The sequence below is a fragment of the Sciurus vulgaris genome, assembly GCF_902686455.1.
Source record: "Sciurus vulgaris genome assembly, chromosome: 15".
Lineage (NCBI taxonomy): Eukaryota > Metazoa > Chordata > Mammalia > Rodentia > Sciuridae > Sciurus > Sciurus vulgaris.
The window spans coordinates 34,045,313-34,062,334 of record NC_136476.1 but is presented as its reverse complement, the minus strand read 5'-3'; the positions used below and the strand labels follow the sequence as shown (position 1 = coordinate 34,062,334).

Here is a 17,022-nt window from a genome sequence, read left to right as displayed (position 1 = left end):
ATGCGCTGAAAGTGAGTGGCCCATCCAGGTGCACCTGACGGAGCAGCAGGTGTAGCAGTACATCAGTGCATCTGTGGGGATAAATGCCTGCACTTTGCTTGTTTGTTGAGAGTCCTGTTTGAGGAACGTAAGAATGAAAACTAAGTCCACCCAGCAACTGAGAGAGGTGGAGGAATTCTGGCACATTCAGTACCCATAGGCATACATCTTCCCTAACTCTCCCGGGGGCTTTTCCTGTGAGTGAGTGATGCAAGGTTCCAGTGTGGTGCATTTGTCATTTATGTCTGTAAGAGAAGGCAATTCCTCCTGATTACCTTTCCAAGACAAAGCAGTGGAAGAAACCAAAGACGAAAGCTGGCAGCAAGGGGTCATGCAGCTGGGGAGAAGGAAACCCCACCTGGTGATCCTAAGACTGGAACTTTGCCTCTGAGTAGCCCTTGGAGAGACAGACACAGACAGAAACACTGACATCTCCCCATTCATGCTTGCAAGTGAAATAATACAACACACACACAGTTCCCCTAGTAAAATTAGGAAAAAAATAAAAATACTGCCCTTTAATAAAAAATCATTTTGTAGGTGTGATATGCTTATTGTGATATTTATATAAATTTTAGAAATACTAGCATTTCTGAGATTTCAATATGGATACAAGTATAAAGGACTGGAGGCATCTAATTTAATCTTTAATACCTCAGAAAAGATGAATAAATCTAACATTATGTTCTTAATAATTGTTACATTCTGCTAGATTCTGTTGTGCCAGTAAAGATGCAATAATTGTAGCATTTGTTAAAAGATAAACAGGTATATTAAAATTTTAATGTGTTTAAGTATTTGTGATTTGCAAATCCAGCAGAGGCAGTTCAATGCTCTACTGAGCGGGTATGAGGAGAATCTTCTACAAGGTATTCACAGAAGCAAGGCAGAGTGCTTGGCTAGAGGAGAATGTCCATAGATAGTTGGTTAAGAGTTGTTGATTGGCAAATTCTCCAGTTAGAGGTTGGTTGATTGGTTAAGTGTAAGTTTCCTTTTCACTGTTTATATGGAGTTGGGTTTTGGTTTGCCTATGTAAGAATCCAAGGTGGTGGAACCTAGTGACTTCCCAATTATTTTAACACTTTGAAATATAATATTAACTGGTACAACATTCTCATGCTGATATTTAGTATTTTATACATATAGCATGTCAAATCATTGGGGAAATATGTGTAATTTAAAAAATGATCTTGGGAAAATGGCAGAAAATTAAGAAAAAAATATACAGCACTGTTTTTTTTTTAAAACCAGATATTCAACTTTTGTAAATAAACAAATTACATATTTAAAAGTAATAGACAGGTAAAGCTAGGCTATATAATCTTTGTAGCGGGGAGATTTTTCTAAGAATGCTCTCGAAACAGAAATGTTAAAGAGTGATGGTTTTAATTAACTAAAAATGTGAACATTGGAGGGAATTTCATTTTTAAAGGTAAAGGCAAATGAGAGACTGTGTGTTCCTAGCCCATATAAATGAGTTTGCAAGAGAATAGATGGATGGAAATAGTCTAAAAGGGTAGATAGTCGTGTTTTCAATCCCTGCTTATAAACAGAGACTGTTTTAATCAACCTTTTGTCACTATGACCAAAAGACTTGACAAGAACAACTTAAAAAGGGAAAAGTTTATTTTGGCTCACAGTTTAAAAATTCAGTCTGTGGTCAGCTAAATACAGAGCTCTGGACCCAAGGTGAGGCATATTATCATGGTAGGAGCACAGGGAGGAGGAAAGAAACTCAGGACATGGCAACCAGGAGTAGAAAGAGCTCTGCTCACCAGGGACAAAATAAAACTCAAAGGCACACTGCCCAGTGTTCTACCTGCCTGCAGTTACCACCCAGTTAATCCGGATCAGTGGATTAATTCACTGATCAGGTTATGACTCTCATTCTGATCATGTAACTTCTGACATAATACCACATATCTAAACCACAATGAGAGTATGGCCTTCACTTGTATTTGCTTCTTGTCACTGTGAGAAGATACCTGTGGAAGACAAAGGAGAGTTTATTTTGGTTCACAGTTGCAGAGGTTTTGGTTCATGGTTAGCTTATCTCATTGTCTCTAGGCCTGTGGTGAGGGAGTACAACATGGTGGAAGGGTGCGACCGAGCATAGCTCACCTCATGGAGGCCAGAAAGGAGAGAGATAAATAGAGAAGGGTGAGGACAAGATACAGTCCACAAGGGCATACCCCAAGGACCCATTCCCTTCAATGGAGTCCTTTGTCTCCCACAGTTTTCTGTACCTTCCAAATAGTCCATTCAGGTATGAATCGGTTGATGGATTAATCCATCAATGAAGTCAGAGCCCTTATGATCTAATCACTTCCCTAAAATACTGCCTCTGAACATTGTTGCACTGGAGACCAAGCAGGAACCTTGGGGAGAGGGTTCAGATCCAAACCACAACACTTTCCTACAGTTGTGCTTATTTAAGTGTTCCCTCTCTTCTCCTAGTAAAAAGTGTTTGTATTGGAGACCAAGCCTTTAAACTGCATTTACTCTCCTCTGTGGGTTTTTCTTCCCTCCCCCAACCCCACTTATAGCTACCCTTGTAAGAAGATCCTTGACTGATGTGTAAAATTTAGGGAATTTGTCGTCCCAGATGAGATGAATATTGAATGTAAAACATTACAGGGCATTGGAAAGTTGAAAGGTGGGTTATAATCATATTTCACTTTATTGAGAGCATTTTACATCTTAAAATTAAAAAAGAAATTCCATAAAGTTAGTGCAGTCAGTAGCCCTTTGTTCTGCCCCTTTTGTTAAGGGCTGTAGTTCTTCTTCTTTTTTTTAAGTTCTTTTTTTAAAAAATATTGCTGGGGATTGAACCCAGGGCCTTGTGCATGGGGAGGCAAGCACTCTGCTAACTGAGCTATATCCCCAGCACCTGTAGCCCTTCTCGATGGAATGTGTGCTGTCAGATGAATGGAAGCTGAAAGAGATTGGCATTCTAGTATAATACAGGGCAGGGCTTATTCTTAAACTTTCTGAAAGTTTCCTTCTCTGAGTGGACCTGTCCTCTACTTGTTTTTGTGGGGTATCTCTGGACCAATAAAGTTGCTTAAGATTTTCAAACCTGATTGGTCTTCACCTGTATGTTCCTTCGTCTTGCTATGGTATATATAAAATAGGAAATTAGATAGTTTATTCAAAATAAGTTCTGAGTAGATTTACTTGGGAAAAGATTTAGAAGGATATATATATATATATCCTTCTAAATCTATATCTATATCTATATATCTATATCTATATCTATATCTATGATACAGTGCTGTCTTTGGGTAGAAAGCTGTGAGATTTTAGTATATTTTTTGTGTACTAGAATAAATTCAAATATAAGATCAGTCTATTGGGACCATATTTCAGGAATATTTAATGCATGACAGTAGATTTGTGTTACTTGATTTTTGAAAAGTGGTGAGACTGGAAGTGATGTGTACAAAATAATTGAAAGGCTTACATTGTGAACTTGCATTCTTGTAGACTTTTCTCATAGGATAAAGAAATTTAAAAAACTCACTTTGCCTTTTTAAATCAACAGGTCTCCTCACTCAGATATGGCAACAAGCAGCTTTCACTTTGCATCATGTGATACAAAACGGGCATCCCGACAGCTTGGATCATCAGATGTGAGCAGGTCAGAAGAGTGTGTGCGCATTTTTGGGGGATCAGGGAAGAAATTTTGGGGGATCAGGGAAGTCCAACCTTTAGAGAATATAATGCTGATATTCCTAAAGTGCCTTGTGTTCAACAAACCAGTGAGGTTGGAAGGATCTTAGGCAATTACAGTGTCATTTTGCAAATTAGAGAAGAGGATGTGTAGCTGCTGAGTGACTCAGTGTTATAGAAAATCCAAAAAGCTAAATTAGACTTTTGGGGGCACAATTTCCTTTTGAATCGTTTTTAATCTTTAAAATTTTTAATGATTATTTTATTATAAAATAATATAACCACATTGCCAAACATCAGGGATGATGGAGGAAAGGAGAAACATCAACTGTAATTGCAGCCACCATAACAGACTACTAGACTTTGGTATATTTTATTCCAGTCTTTTCATAGCCATGTGTTTCTTGATATAATTGTAACATTAGCAGAAGTTGAGAGTTCGTTAACTGTGGAGTGTTGTGGTTTATTCTCAGTCCTTGGGTATAATTATCTAAGATTAGGCAGTTATCCTGGTGTAGTTGCGGAAGTATACAATGAGGCAGAGATAGATGGTGTGTATGGTAGGTTTATTATAAGGTGAACAATAGGCAAGAGAAAGTGAGGTGCACCCTGGGGTAGGAAGGCAAATTGGCTAGGGACTGAAATGCAAATGATTACATTTTGGCCTCTTATTAGGTTAGGAGGTTGGGAATTTTCATTGGTGTGAACCTTGGCCACACTTTTTTGCACTGGTGCTTTGTATAGTTTTTGCCCATTTTTGGGAAGCCATATGCTGAGTTCTATTAAAATTGAGGTCATGTACCCTCAATTTTATACATGGGTCATTTTGTCCTTTCTGGCTTTGTGCCATCAATGGAAGGTCACATAATGGTAAAATGACCCTCACAGCAACTTGAGGGGGTGCATGAGTGACCTTGGTAACATGATGTATGCTCATTAATCTATGGGAGATGGTGTTGGGCCTCTTTCTGGAATTTGGTAGAAGACTGGTGGCTTGGGTCAGTCATTGGTCAGAGACTCTTTACAGCTGCTACTCTTTTTTTTGTCCTCCCTCTATTCTGGCTCATCTAGCTAACTACCTGCACTAACATTTAACTATTATAAATGTTTTACTGAATATTGCTTTATAATTATTTTTCTTTTTAACATTTTCTTATAACCTTGGTTTAAAAATACATTTTAAGAAATGTGTCTATTATAGAAAATTCAGAAACTATAGGAAGCACAAAGAATAGAATATAAAATACACAATCATAACTTTTTTCTTATATAGAGATATTAAATTTTTTTTTAGTTGGAATCTTGTTAAATTTACTGTTAAATCATCTGCCTTTTAAACTTAAATATCATAACATTTTCCCTTTCCATCAGATATTTTTGTATAAGATAATATTTAATTGCTCATTACTGTTTCTTTCCAACCTATTCTAGAATTATTTCAACAGATTCTCTCTCTTTGAACATGTAGGTTGTTCCTTTATGAGTTATTAAGGAAACTTTAAATCAGCTTTAGTATCATGAGAAATAACTTTCCATCCTTTCTTCCAGGTTTATTAAACTTTTAAAATTATAGAGCAGATCCTTAGCATTTGAAATTTTAGGTGTTTACCAGTGTGTTCATTATACTCATGGATTTAACAATTTGTCTTTTTTTCTTTTCCCTCTAGTACTGGGGATTGAACCCAGTGCCTTGAGCACACTAGGGAAGTGCTCTACCACTAAGCTACATCTCTAGCACTTTTTATTTTGAGATAAATTCTTACTAGGTATTACTCAGGCTGTCCTTGAATTTGTGATCCTCCTGCCTCAGCCTCCCAAGTAGTACACAAGTAATATTACATGTGTACATCACTGTGCTGTTCACCACTGTGCCTGGGCAGTAATTTGTCTTAATCTGTGGAAGGGGTTGAAGAGTGGGAAGAGAGTTGACAGTAATTTGTAAAGGTCTTTAAGTCATTCATTTCCCACATTACTTTTTTATTCCATATGTCACCATGGAAATCTGTTTATTTTTCCCCTAGAAAGAAAATTTTCTTTCTTATAATTTTCTTCCAATCTTTTTGATAGTTTCCTAGATAACTACTGTATCACCATTGTTAACACTGAGTTTGAAAGGTGTAATAAAATAAATAAAAAATTATTTAAGGCAGTAATGGGTAAGGGTATGACATTCATAGGGAGCACTGAGCTGGATCTATAGACGAGTACTCTTTTAGCATGTATGTAGTTGTTGAAGTCATGGACTGCAAATGCTATTAAGAGAAAGAAAAACAAAATAGAAGGGACTGGGTGGAGGAAGGAACTACAAGAACACAGACAGTGAAGGATTGTTGAGGGAATGAGAATTCAAGCAAGAGCTACAGAGATAGTTGCCATAGGACGGGCAAATTGGTAAGGAATTTGTGGGGCGGTGTGAGTTCTGGAATCTTGTCAGCAGAGCCAGGTATTGGAAAGAACTCTGCATTGATTTAGGCTGAAAAGCATCCTTTGCATTTTGTAGTCAGTTCATCAAAGACCTTTATCTTGGAGGGAATTTAGAAAGTTGGGACAGAGCCAGCCTGTAGCAGCTAAAGATGTCAACTCTTTTTTGAAGCTCTTGCCTGTGAAGAGAAAGAGAGGGAGAATGTGGGGCTGGGGATATAGCTCAGTTGGTAGAGTGCTTGCTATGCAAGCACAAGACCCTGGATTCAATCCCTAGCACCACAAAAAAAAGAAAAAGAAAAGAAAAGAAAAAAAAAGAGAATGTGTTAGTTAGCTTTGTGTTACTATAACAAATACCTGAGATAATAAGCTTATACAGAGAAAAGGTTTATTTTAGCTCACATTTTTGGAGGTTTTGGTTCATGATTGGTTGGTTCCATTACTTTTGGATTTGTGGCAAGGCAGCATATCATGCTGGGAGTTGGAACAAAACTTCTCACTTGATGGCCAGACAGCAAAAGAGAGTGAGGAGGGAGCTGGAATCCCACAATCCCCTTAAAAGGCATCCTTAATTACCTAAAGATTCCCATTAGGCTCCACCTGTTCCTGGCAGCACCTCCCTGGGAACCAGTCCTTTAACACGTGGGCCTTAGGAGGACATTTAAGATCAAAACTACACAGAGAAGTTGTGTGGTAGGAGAGAAAGCAAGATTGAGGGAAAGTTATCTTTCTTGCTGGATTTGTTTTAAATAAGAAATTTGTGCATGTCTCTGAGTTGGAAAGGGTCAGAGAAGAAGTTAAAGATATGTGTAAAGGAAGAAATGGAGGTGAAATATAAGAAATAATTTAGAGGTGTTTCCATTGTAGTATCAATGTTTACAAATTTCATAGCTTCTTTTAAAAAAAAAACCAAATAATGAAAATTCCCACTCTTCCTTTTAATCAATAGGTCTTCTAATGCACCAATAAAAACAAGCACTTATAAGCATTGTGGAGCAGAATGAAAAAGACACTTACAAAGTAGTGTGAGGCTTCAGACTTCAATTATTTACATGTGGCACTTAACTATTTAGGCTGCACAGAAAATAACATTGCCTTACCTAATGTGCCACTCCTCATGGTACTTTTCACTCCACAAATACCCGTTTGCTTCTCAACACAAAGTTGTGAGGCAGGCAGTGAGGGAGTTTCAGTTTCTCATTTGTTAAAATGTTAAGGTACACACCCAAGGTGCCCTTAATGTAAAGGTACACACCCGTGGTGCCACAGCCTGGCAGTGGTGGAATTGCAGCTTGTCACTCTATTTTCTCATTTCTGGGCAATACACCTTTCATGAACCCATTTGCGTCCTCATAACGAAGGACAGGTTAACAGGAAGAAAGCATACACATTTACTTAACATGTTTTATGACATGGGAGCTGTTATAAGGAGAGGAAAACCCAAAGGAATGGGAATCCTGAGTATTGCTGAAGGATTTAGCAAGGCCTGTTCAGATTTCTTCTGTGTCTCTGTGTCTTCATATTTTGTGTAGCATGTCCTTGAACCCCATCATTATCCTCTTGCTCAGCTGAAAGCTGCCTGGGTAACTTCTGAAACATTTTTGGCTTATGATGCTCACATATCCTTAGTTGAAAAACTGATTACTATTGAGCCCTGATTACATGGGAATGGATTCAGAATAAATTCGTATTAGAACAGCTTTTGAAAATTTCTAACATGTTAATATTTATTCAATTAGGTATGCAGTCATTTTAAATAATCACCTTTATCAAATAAGTAAAAGAAGCAAGTGAAAATGTAAGAAATAATTTAGAAGTATGCAGAAGTACATCATTATCATATATTGGTTTTGTAGACTTTATTTTAACATACAGATCCCTTCTCTCCCTTTTAATCAGCAGGTCTCTTTAATCAGATATGAAGATAGCAGTTTGTCAGGAAATGAGTAAAGTACTGAGCCATTTTGCCAGGTCACAAACATGTGAGTGTATATGTGGTTCTTACCAAGTGAGGCTGGGCAGTGTGATACTCTTGGAGAATTGAAGTAATGCCTCAGTACATATAGGTGCTTGTACATTTATTTCCATAAGCTTGCCTGATTTTCACACTACCTCATAAAGTAGTAAGAACAGTCTTGACTCTATCTTAGTGATAAGGAAACATAAACTTAGGTAGGATGAAGTTGTTCTAGATCACAGAGATGGGAAATGGTAATGATACAGCTTTTTTCAGTTTTCCTTTAAAACATTACTTTTTAAAAATTTCATAAATTAGTTTTTAATTATAAAAGTAATGTGAACAGAGTTCAAACAATTTGGAAAGAGGAGAAAAAAAGTCACTAATAATCCTCCTACCCAACATGTCAGTATGAATTGTGAATTCTCAGAGGGTAGAGACAAAATATCTAGATAAATAATTAGAAATGGTTTTGAGAGTTCATAATCTGGTTATCTACAGCCACAGTGTCAGCTGAATTAGTATGTTATGGTGAATCTTTGTGACTTTTGAGGCAAAGGGGAATCTGGATCCTTGAGGAAAGTAGGAACTCTCTCTGGGTATACTTGGCAAAGAATCTAACATTCTTGCCTGCTCTCTGCTCCTTACTCCCCTGATCCATAATAGTTTTGTCCCCAAAAACACCCACATTCTCAAATTTTCATAAATAATAAAATTCAGACATGCTGACTATCCTATAGAGAATATTTAACCCACATGACTAGCTTTTCCTACTTCTGTTTGTCCTTATTGCTAGTAAGTTTCTCATAAGAAAAACTCTTTACAAAAAACATTGCTTCAGCTGTTCTGTACTTAGTTTTATTCATTCATTCCATATTTCATATTCTGTCCCCATGCTAATCATTGCTAAATTGTGTGTTATTATACTGTTGATAACATGAATGAACAAATATTTATTATTAAGTTCCTTCAAATGTTATGTACTTGAGAGTTCTGAGTTATTGAAGGCTATTTGGTTATTTACAAAATAATGTTAGCATTAAATCTGTGTAATGCTTTTGGTAGTGTGCCCATTTTGACAATATTAGTTCTGCCTATCCAGGAGCATGGCAGGTAGTTCCATCTTCTAAGGTCTTCAATTTCTTTCTTTAGTGTTCCGTAGTTTTCATTGTAGAGGTTTATTACCTCTTGTGTTAGATTGATTCTCAAGTTTTTTTTTTTTTTTTTTTTGAGGCTATTGTGAATGGAGAAGTTTTCCTAATTTTTAGTAGATTCATCGCTGATATATAGGAAAGCATTTGATTTATGGGTATTGATTTTATATTCCGCTACTTTGCTGAATTTATTTATGAGTTCTAGAAGTTTTCTGGTAGAATTTTTTGGATCTTCTAAATATAGAATCATGTCATTGGCAAATATTGATAGTTTGAGTTATTCTTTTCCTATTCATATCCCTTTAATTTCCCTTTTTCTTTTTCCTGGCTAGAGTTTCAAGGATGATGTTGAATAGAAGGGTGAGAGAGGGCATACTTGTCTTGTTCCAGTTTTTAGAGGGAATGCTTTCAATTTTTTTTCCATTTAGAATGATGTTCACCTTGAGTTTAGCATATATAGTTTAATGCAATTCCTGTTAAAATCCCAATGACATTATTCATAGAACTAGAAAAATGCATCATGAAATTCATTTGGAAAATTAAGAGGCCCAGAATAGCCAAAGCGATCCTAAGAAAGAAAAATGAAGCAGGAGGCATCACAATACCAGACCTTAAACTGTACTACAGAGCCATAATAACAAAAATGGCATGGTATTGACACCGAAATAGACACATGGACCAATGGTACAGAATAGAAGACCCAGAGACAAACCCACATAAATAGTTTTCTAATTTTAGACAAAGGAGAAAAGATGGCCTATTCAATAAATGGTGCTGGGAAAATTGGAAATCCACATGTAACAAAATGAAATTAAACCTCTGTCTCTCATGCTGCCTGAAACTTTGATCTTTGTGGATCAAAGACTTAGGCACTAGAACAGAGACCCTATGGCTAATAGAAGAAAAAGTAGGCCCAAATCTTTATCATGTTGGCCTAGGATCTGAGTTCATTAACAAGACTCCTAAAGCATAAGAAGTAAAATCAAGAATCAGTAAATGGGATGGATTTAACTAAAAAACTTCTTCTTAGCAAAGGAAACAATCAATAATGTGAAGAACCTAGAGAATGGGAGAAATTCTTTACCATATGCACCTCAGATAGAGCACTAATCTCCAGGATACAGAAAGAATTCAAAATATTTAACACCAAAAAGAAATCCCCAAATAACCTGATCCATAGACTAAAGAACTGAGCAGACACTTCAAGAAAAAATACAGTCTGTCAACAAATACATGAAAAAATGTACATCATCTCTAACAATTAGAGAAATGTAAATCAAAACTATCCTAAGATTTCATCTTTCTCCTGTCAGAATGGCAATTATCAAGCATACAAGTAGCAATAAATAGTGGTGAGGATATTGGGAAAAAGTACTCTCATACATTGCTGGTGGGATTGCAATGGTGCAACCATATGCAAAGTGGTATTCCTCAGAAAACTTGAAATGGATCCACCATTTGACCCAGCTATCCCACTCCTTGGTTTATACCCAAAGGACTTAAAATCAGCATACTATAGTGACACAGCCACATCAATGTTTACAGAAGCTCAACTCACAATAGCTAAACTATGGAATTGACCTAGGTGTCCTTCAGCAGATGAATGGTTAAAGAAACTGTGGTATATATACACAATGGAATATAAAGAAGAATGAAATGATGGCATTTGCCCATAAATGGATGAAGCTGTAGAATATCATGCTAAGCTGAATAAGCCAATTCCAAAAAATCAAAGACCGAATGTTTTCACTGATATGTGGATGCTAATTCATGATAAGGGTGTGGCTAGAGAAGAATAGTTACTTTGGATTAGGCAGAGGTGCGCAGAGGGAGGGGTGGGGGTATGGGAGTAGAAAGGATAGTAGAATGAATTGGACATTTTTACCTTATGTGCATATATGACTACACAACTGATGCAGAAGACATGTTTGGGTAACCCTAAGATGGCGGCTGGTGTTGAGCTAAGAGGTGGCACATAATGTTAGCATGGCGTGATCTACCTTTGCCTAATTAGTTAATGTCTCCTTTGTGCTAGTGGTCAACAGATATTCCTCATTTTTCTTGATTGGTACCGAGGGGCGTGCCTCAATTGTGCTAATCCTAAGCCGATTGGCTGCCTTAGTTATATAAGACACACCTATAGGAAGCACCAGGAATAACCGGATAAGCAGCTAGCAGGAAGGATAAGCACTTATAAGCAGCACCTCTGATAGATCGCAGAACGCAGGACTAAGCCACACCTCTAGATCGCTGGGTAGAGGATAAGCAGCACCTCTGAATGATGGCAGAACGCAGGTTGCAGATTGCAGAACAGAGAAATAAAGCCACACCTCTAGATAGCAGAGTGAAGGACACACGATGCAGGATCTCTCTCTTATGCAAAGTGTCTCTCTCTCTCTCCTCTCAAAGCCTTTCTTCCTCTATAAACTAGGGAGTAAACAAGGAAACAAGCAAGAAAGCAGTGCACTAAAGAGAAAGATAATAGAAGTGGCTCAGTTTCCAGTCCACCTCGGATAAATACCCGCGCAATTGTTGCTGCAGGCGGTAACAAATTGCCATGGGTGGTGACAAACTGATGTGATTCTATATCAGGTACAACCAGAAATATGAGAAATTATACTCCATTTATGTATGTGTGAAAGTGCTGTTATACTGTGTTACACTGTCATGTATAACTAATTAGAACAAATTAAAAAAAATATAAAAAACATTGTTAGCATTAACTGGCAATACTTGAGGACTTCTATGTGTCACTGAGCACATTATCTGTATTAATAGCACAACTTGTGAGATGGGAGTTTTATTAAATCCATCTTACTCATCAGGAAATGGAATATTAGGGAGGAAAAGTGACTTCCCATGGCCACATATAGTTAGGATGGAAGTCATAGAATGAATAAAATGATCTGGTTCTGGAATTCAGATCCTCATCCACTATAGTAAATGTAGCTCTCTACAACCAAGTTTATTAAGTAATTAATAAAGGAAGAAATGTTATTAGACTACAAGAGATAATGTGAGCTTAGTTCTATTTTTTAATATTATGTTTGGTTTTGTCTGTTTTTTAAAATATAAAACTAAGAGACACATTCACCTTTAACATAGCTTATAAATTAGAAACAGGAAGAAAGACTCTTTACTGAAGATATATATTAAGAAGGGCATTTGGGCTGGGTTCTGACAGGTCTGGAATTTGAGCATGAGGGTTGAGCATTCAGAGATTTTGGAAAATTATGCATGGTTGTTAATTCACATAGGGCTTGAAAGTCCACAAAGCACTCTCCTAACAGCAATTGTCTTTGTTTCTCTCGCACAAGTTATGAAATGGGAGAGCATTTGGGCATTTCAAAGATGAAGCAAGAGACCCAGGGAGGCTAAGCAACTCTCTGAAGGTCACATAGATAGAGAAATGGCAATGCAGACTTCTGATTCCCAGTTCAGGAACTTTTTCATTCCATCATCCCAGGCATGAGGGTGATGCCCTGTTGATGAACCTCTTGCAACATGCTGGGCTATTTTTATATAGCCATGCTCGTCACTCCAGTCTGGGTGGACAGGTGAGGTGGGGCCTAGAAGCCAGAAGAGTCTGAACTTGACATGGCAGGTGTGGGTAGCTGTTTTTGGTTATTTACTCTAAGGAGGTAGTATCAGGAATATCTGTTTTAGGAAGAGAAGTTTGTGAGTGTCATCTAGTATGAATTAAAGCAGGATTAATATCATCTGGAAACCTGTCCATACCAGGCCTGCTGATTCTGGGGAAAGGACTCAGCGGATATTTTAGTAAACTCTCCCGATGAGTCTAATGCATGGTGAAGTTTGAGGACCATGAAATCAAAGCAGGCAGGTATTCAGAATTCAGAAATGAAGTGACAAGCATCTCAATTCATGTGATGGCAGTGCATATGGAGAGGAAAACGTGTCCCCAAGAGACGTTGAGAGGAGTCCTGGCCAGTGAACACATGGCACCACCAGTATTTTGTGTGTTTTGGGTGGTGGGGGGAGGGTGTTAATTCCAGGTGAGTCTCATAATAGACTACTACTTAGAAGGGCTGTGCTTACCATGTTTGGAGGTAGTGATCTCCGTTTTTGTCTGTCTAAGCTGGGACAGGTGTAATGTGTCCTTCCAGATGGCAGAGGCCAGCTGAGAATCAGAGATGGTTGTTTGGCAGGGAACCATTATCTATTCACAGCCCATTTCCTTGTGTTAAAGGATGAGTTGTAACTATAGAGAAATGGTGTTCTGTCTTCATTTTCTCCTATTCTTGTTCTTATTCGTCACATCCCCAGTTTAATTCTTTCTCTGTCTCCAACTTAGATATTCCCATGGCTGACTCCATGTACAGCATTTGGATGTCGCCTTCTTGGCAACCATACGCAGACACACCATTTCCTAAACTAGGTTCTATCCCAGGCTACTTATCCCAATTTGAGATGATCTTAGGTTTTGATCTGCTTATGTAAGTCTGCCTTCCCTTCTCCCAGAGAACCCAGGATTCTTTGTGTCTTGTTCATTGCTCTATTGACAGTAATGAATACCTGGCATGTACTGCATAAATATTTGTTGAATGAATTTTAGGAAAACATTTGATGGGGCTGGAGGGGTAGGTAATAGGGAGAAAATAGCTCTGCACCCACTAGGCAACATAGGAGCTAACTTGAACTGTGTGATAGAGATTTAACAGAATAAATCCAAGGTGCATTTAGAAGGTAACACTGACACAGTTTGCTGATGGACTGATATCAGGGTGTCAAATAACTTTTTGTGAAAAATCTTGCTGTGAGAGATTTGTGAACTCATAGTATTATTTCATCTCCTCATTCTCTGAAAACTTAAGGGCACAACAATTCTTAGTTCTTCAGCTACCCCTCCATAAGAGCTGGTCTCCTCAATGCCCCAGCGGAGAAGCTGAGGTCAACATTAAATTTGAAGTATTTAAAGCGGATACAAAACTATTCCTGCAATGCAGACAATTAAGTGCGTTGTTGTGGGTGATGGTGCTGTTGATAAAACATGCCTCCTGATATCCTACACAACAAACAAATTTCCATCCGAATATGTACCAACTGTTTTGACAGCTATGCAGTCACAGTTATGATTGGTGGAGAGCCATATACTCTTGGACTTTTTGATACTGCAGGGCAAGAGGATTATGACAGATTACGACCGCTGAGTTATCCACGAACAGATGTATTTCTAGTCTGTTTTTCAGTGGTCTCTCTGTCCTCATTTTAAAATGTGAAATAAAAGTGCCTGAGATAACTCACCACTGTCCAAAGACTCCTTTCTTACTTGTGGGGACCCAAATTGATCTCAGAGATGACCCATCCACTATTGAGAAACTTGCCAAGAACAAATAGAAGCCTATCACTCCAGAGACTGCTAAAAAGCTGGGCCGTGACCTGAAGGCTGTCAGGTGTGTGGAGTGTTGTGCACTCACACAGAAAGGCCTAAAGAATGTGTTTGATGAAGCAATATTGGCTGTCCTGGAACCTCCAGACCTGAAGAAGAGCCGCAGGTGTGTGCTGCTGTGAACACCTCTCCAGACTCCTTTCTGCGCAGCTGGTGTCGGTCGGCATCCTACTAAAAGCAATGTTTAAATCAAACTAAAGATTAAAAATTAAAGTTTGTTTCTGCAATAATGACAAATGTCCTGCACCTACTCATGTGCACTCGTGTGAGACAAGGCCCATAGATATGCCCCTCGCCATACTAGTTCATTTTGAGTAATTGTGTATTGTCAGAAAGTGATCAGCACTAGTTTTTGTTTTGTTCTTCCAAAAAAACACTTTTTTGTTTTTGTTGTTTAAAAGCAAGTCATGTTTGTGATGTTTGTGATGACTTTGTAACAGACTAATTTGTTGAAGCTGTTCCCTGGTTCCAACCTGGAGAGTAATCTGGGACACCTTTGTCCACCCCCCGCCTCTTTTTTTTTTGGGTGGGGGGTGGAGTGTGTGTGGGGTTTGTTTTTTAGTCTTTTTTTTTTTTTTTAATTCATTAACTGATTGACAGCCCTTAGAGGAGGAGGAGAAGTTAATTCCACATTCTACTTCCTAGATCTTGTTTAGAAAATGTGTTCTCCACCTGGTGCTATTAGAAAGGAGTATAGTAGATGCCTCGTTTAATAATATACTCCTTTTTGAAAATTGCCTTTTCTCTCCACCCTTGAGTAGATTCAGTATTTGATGAAAATGGGTGGCAGCTGTCTTGCCCCTCCTCTTTTTAGGATGCACTCTATATGTGACTGTGACTTTCAAGGAAATTTGTTTGCCATTTGCTGGTGTTTTTTTTGGGGGGGGGGACAGGGGCGGGGTTCATTTCTAACTTCTTTCACTGATAAATGAAGAAAAGTACCTTTTGAAATACACCAAATGAATTTGGTTTGTAATTAAAAAACAGTTTTTTTCCCTGTCAGTCATTGTCTTATATACTTAGCATAGATTTGCACCTCAGCTTGTGGTGTTCCTAGAGGCCAACTGAAGACCTGGCACAGGGAAGGACTATGAGGGGTGGTGCTAGAAGACAGATGCCTGCAGGATGATTGGCATCCTTTCAGGCTTGAGGATGTAGGCCTGCTTCACTTAAGAAGCTGGGGGTGGATGGGGTGGGAGAACATTTACCAACAAGGGGACTGACCAGTTGGGAATCCCCTTATTTCTGTTTGCATATGAAGTCCCTCTAGCCCCCCATATTCTCCACTGAAAATCATGGCAAGAGTCTTGGAGAGTCTTCATAAGTGTTAATAGGGGTTTTTTTTGTTTTTTTTTTTTTTTTCTTCAGCTTATTTGGTTGCAGTTTCTGGTTTTTAATAAAAATGTTTAGGTAATCTTTCCACCTTGCCTAAATCCTAAATCTTGTAGATTCATTGGTGCTGAACCAATGCTTTTTCCTGTCTCAATTCTTTGTACATGCGTTCTTTTCAGGTGTATTAAACAAATGAAAACCCTTCACATACACACACACACACACACACAAAAAAAAAAAAAAAAAAAAAAAGAGCTGGTCTCCTTTCTGCTTCTCCCTAGGGGGAAGGTGCCTCAAGCTCTAAGTATGAGGAGTTTTCTGTTTTCACCCAGAATAGGAACCTACCCACTCAAGTATATTTATTGAGCATGTTCTAGATACCACCAAAGGCACTGATGACACACAAGTGACTCAAACAATCTTCTTACTCTGATATCCTAGAGAGGGAAGACAGATACATATATCCACAAATACTACATTCACAAGATCCTGGAATAAGTGGTATGGAAGGAAAACTGGAGTATGGGGTGGGCTCAACCACGCCACCCTGGGTTGGTGGTGTATTAGCTGAGATGTGAATAATGAAGGAATTAGGAGCTGAGAGCAGTATGCCTGTAATCCCAGTGGCTTGAGAGACTGAAGCAGGAGGATCGAAAGTTCCAGGCCAGCCTCAGTGATTTAGTGAGGTCTTAGGCAACTTGGTGAGACCCTGTCTTAAAATGACAGGGGATATAGCTCAGTGGTAAAGCACCCCTGGGTTCCATTCCCAGTACAGGAAAGAAGGAAGGAAATGAGGGAGGGAGGGAGGGAGGAAGGACCATGAATTTAACTCAGGGGCACTTTATCATTTCCCAGTACTTTTTATTTTTTATTTTGAGACAGGGTCTTACTAAATTGCTGAGGGCCTGCTAACTTGCTGAGGGTGATCTCTAACTTGGAATCCTCCTGTCAGCTTCCCAAGTTGCTAGGATTATTGGTGTGCACCACCACTCCCAGCTCAGGAATTAGGATAGCTATGCCAGGAAGGCAAGGGGACC

The 17,022-nt window shown here is 38.4% G+C and overlaps 1 protein-coding gene and 1 pseudogene across 6 annotated transcripts in view; both read left to right on the top strand.

The window, feature by feature from the left end:
* The window catches only part of TTC39B (tetratricopeptide repeat domain 39B), a 131,579-nt gene that overhangs the window by 75,534 nt on the left and 39,023 nt on the right, over window positions 1-17,022 (top strand). For all 5 annotated transcript variants that reach the window (XR_013759568.1, XM_079112677.1, XM_079112678.1 and 2 more), the window contains one exon: window positions 3,584-3,679. Coding sequence is in view for 4 of the 5 variants with exons in the window: in XM_079112677.1 (XP_078968803.1) it covers window positions 3,584-3,679 (96 nt within the window). In the remaining variant the exon portion in view is untranslated. The remainder of the gene's footprint in view (window positions 1-3,583; window positions 3,680-17,022) is intronic.
* Window positions 11,657-15,459, top strand: LOC306645216 (cell division control protein 42 homolog; annotated as a pseudogene). Its single transcript has one exon. The product of its transcript is annotated as a cell division control protein 42 homolog (transcript).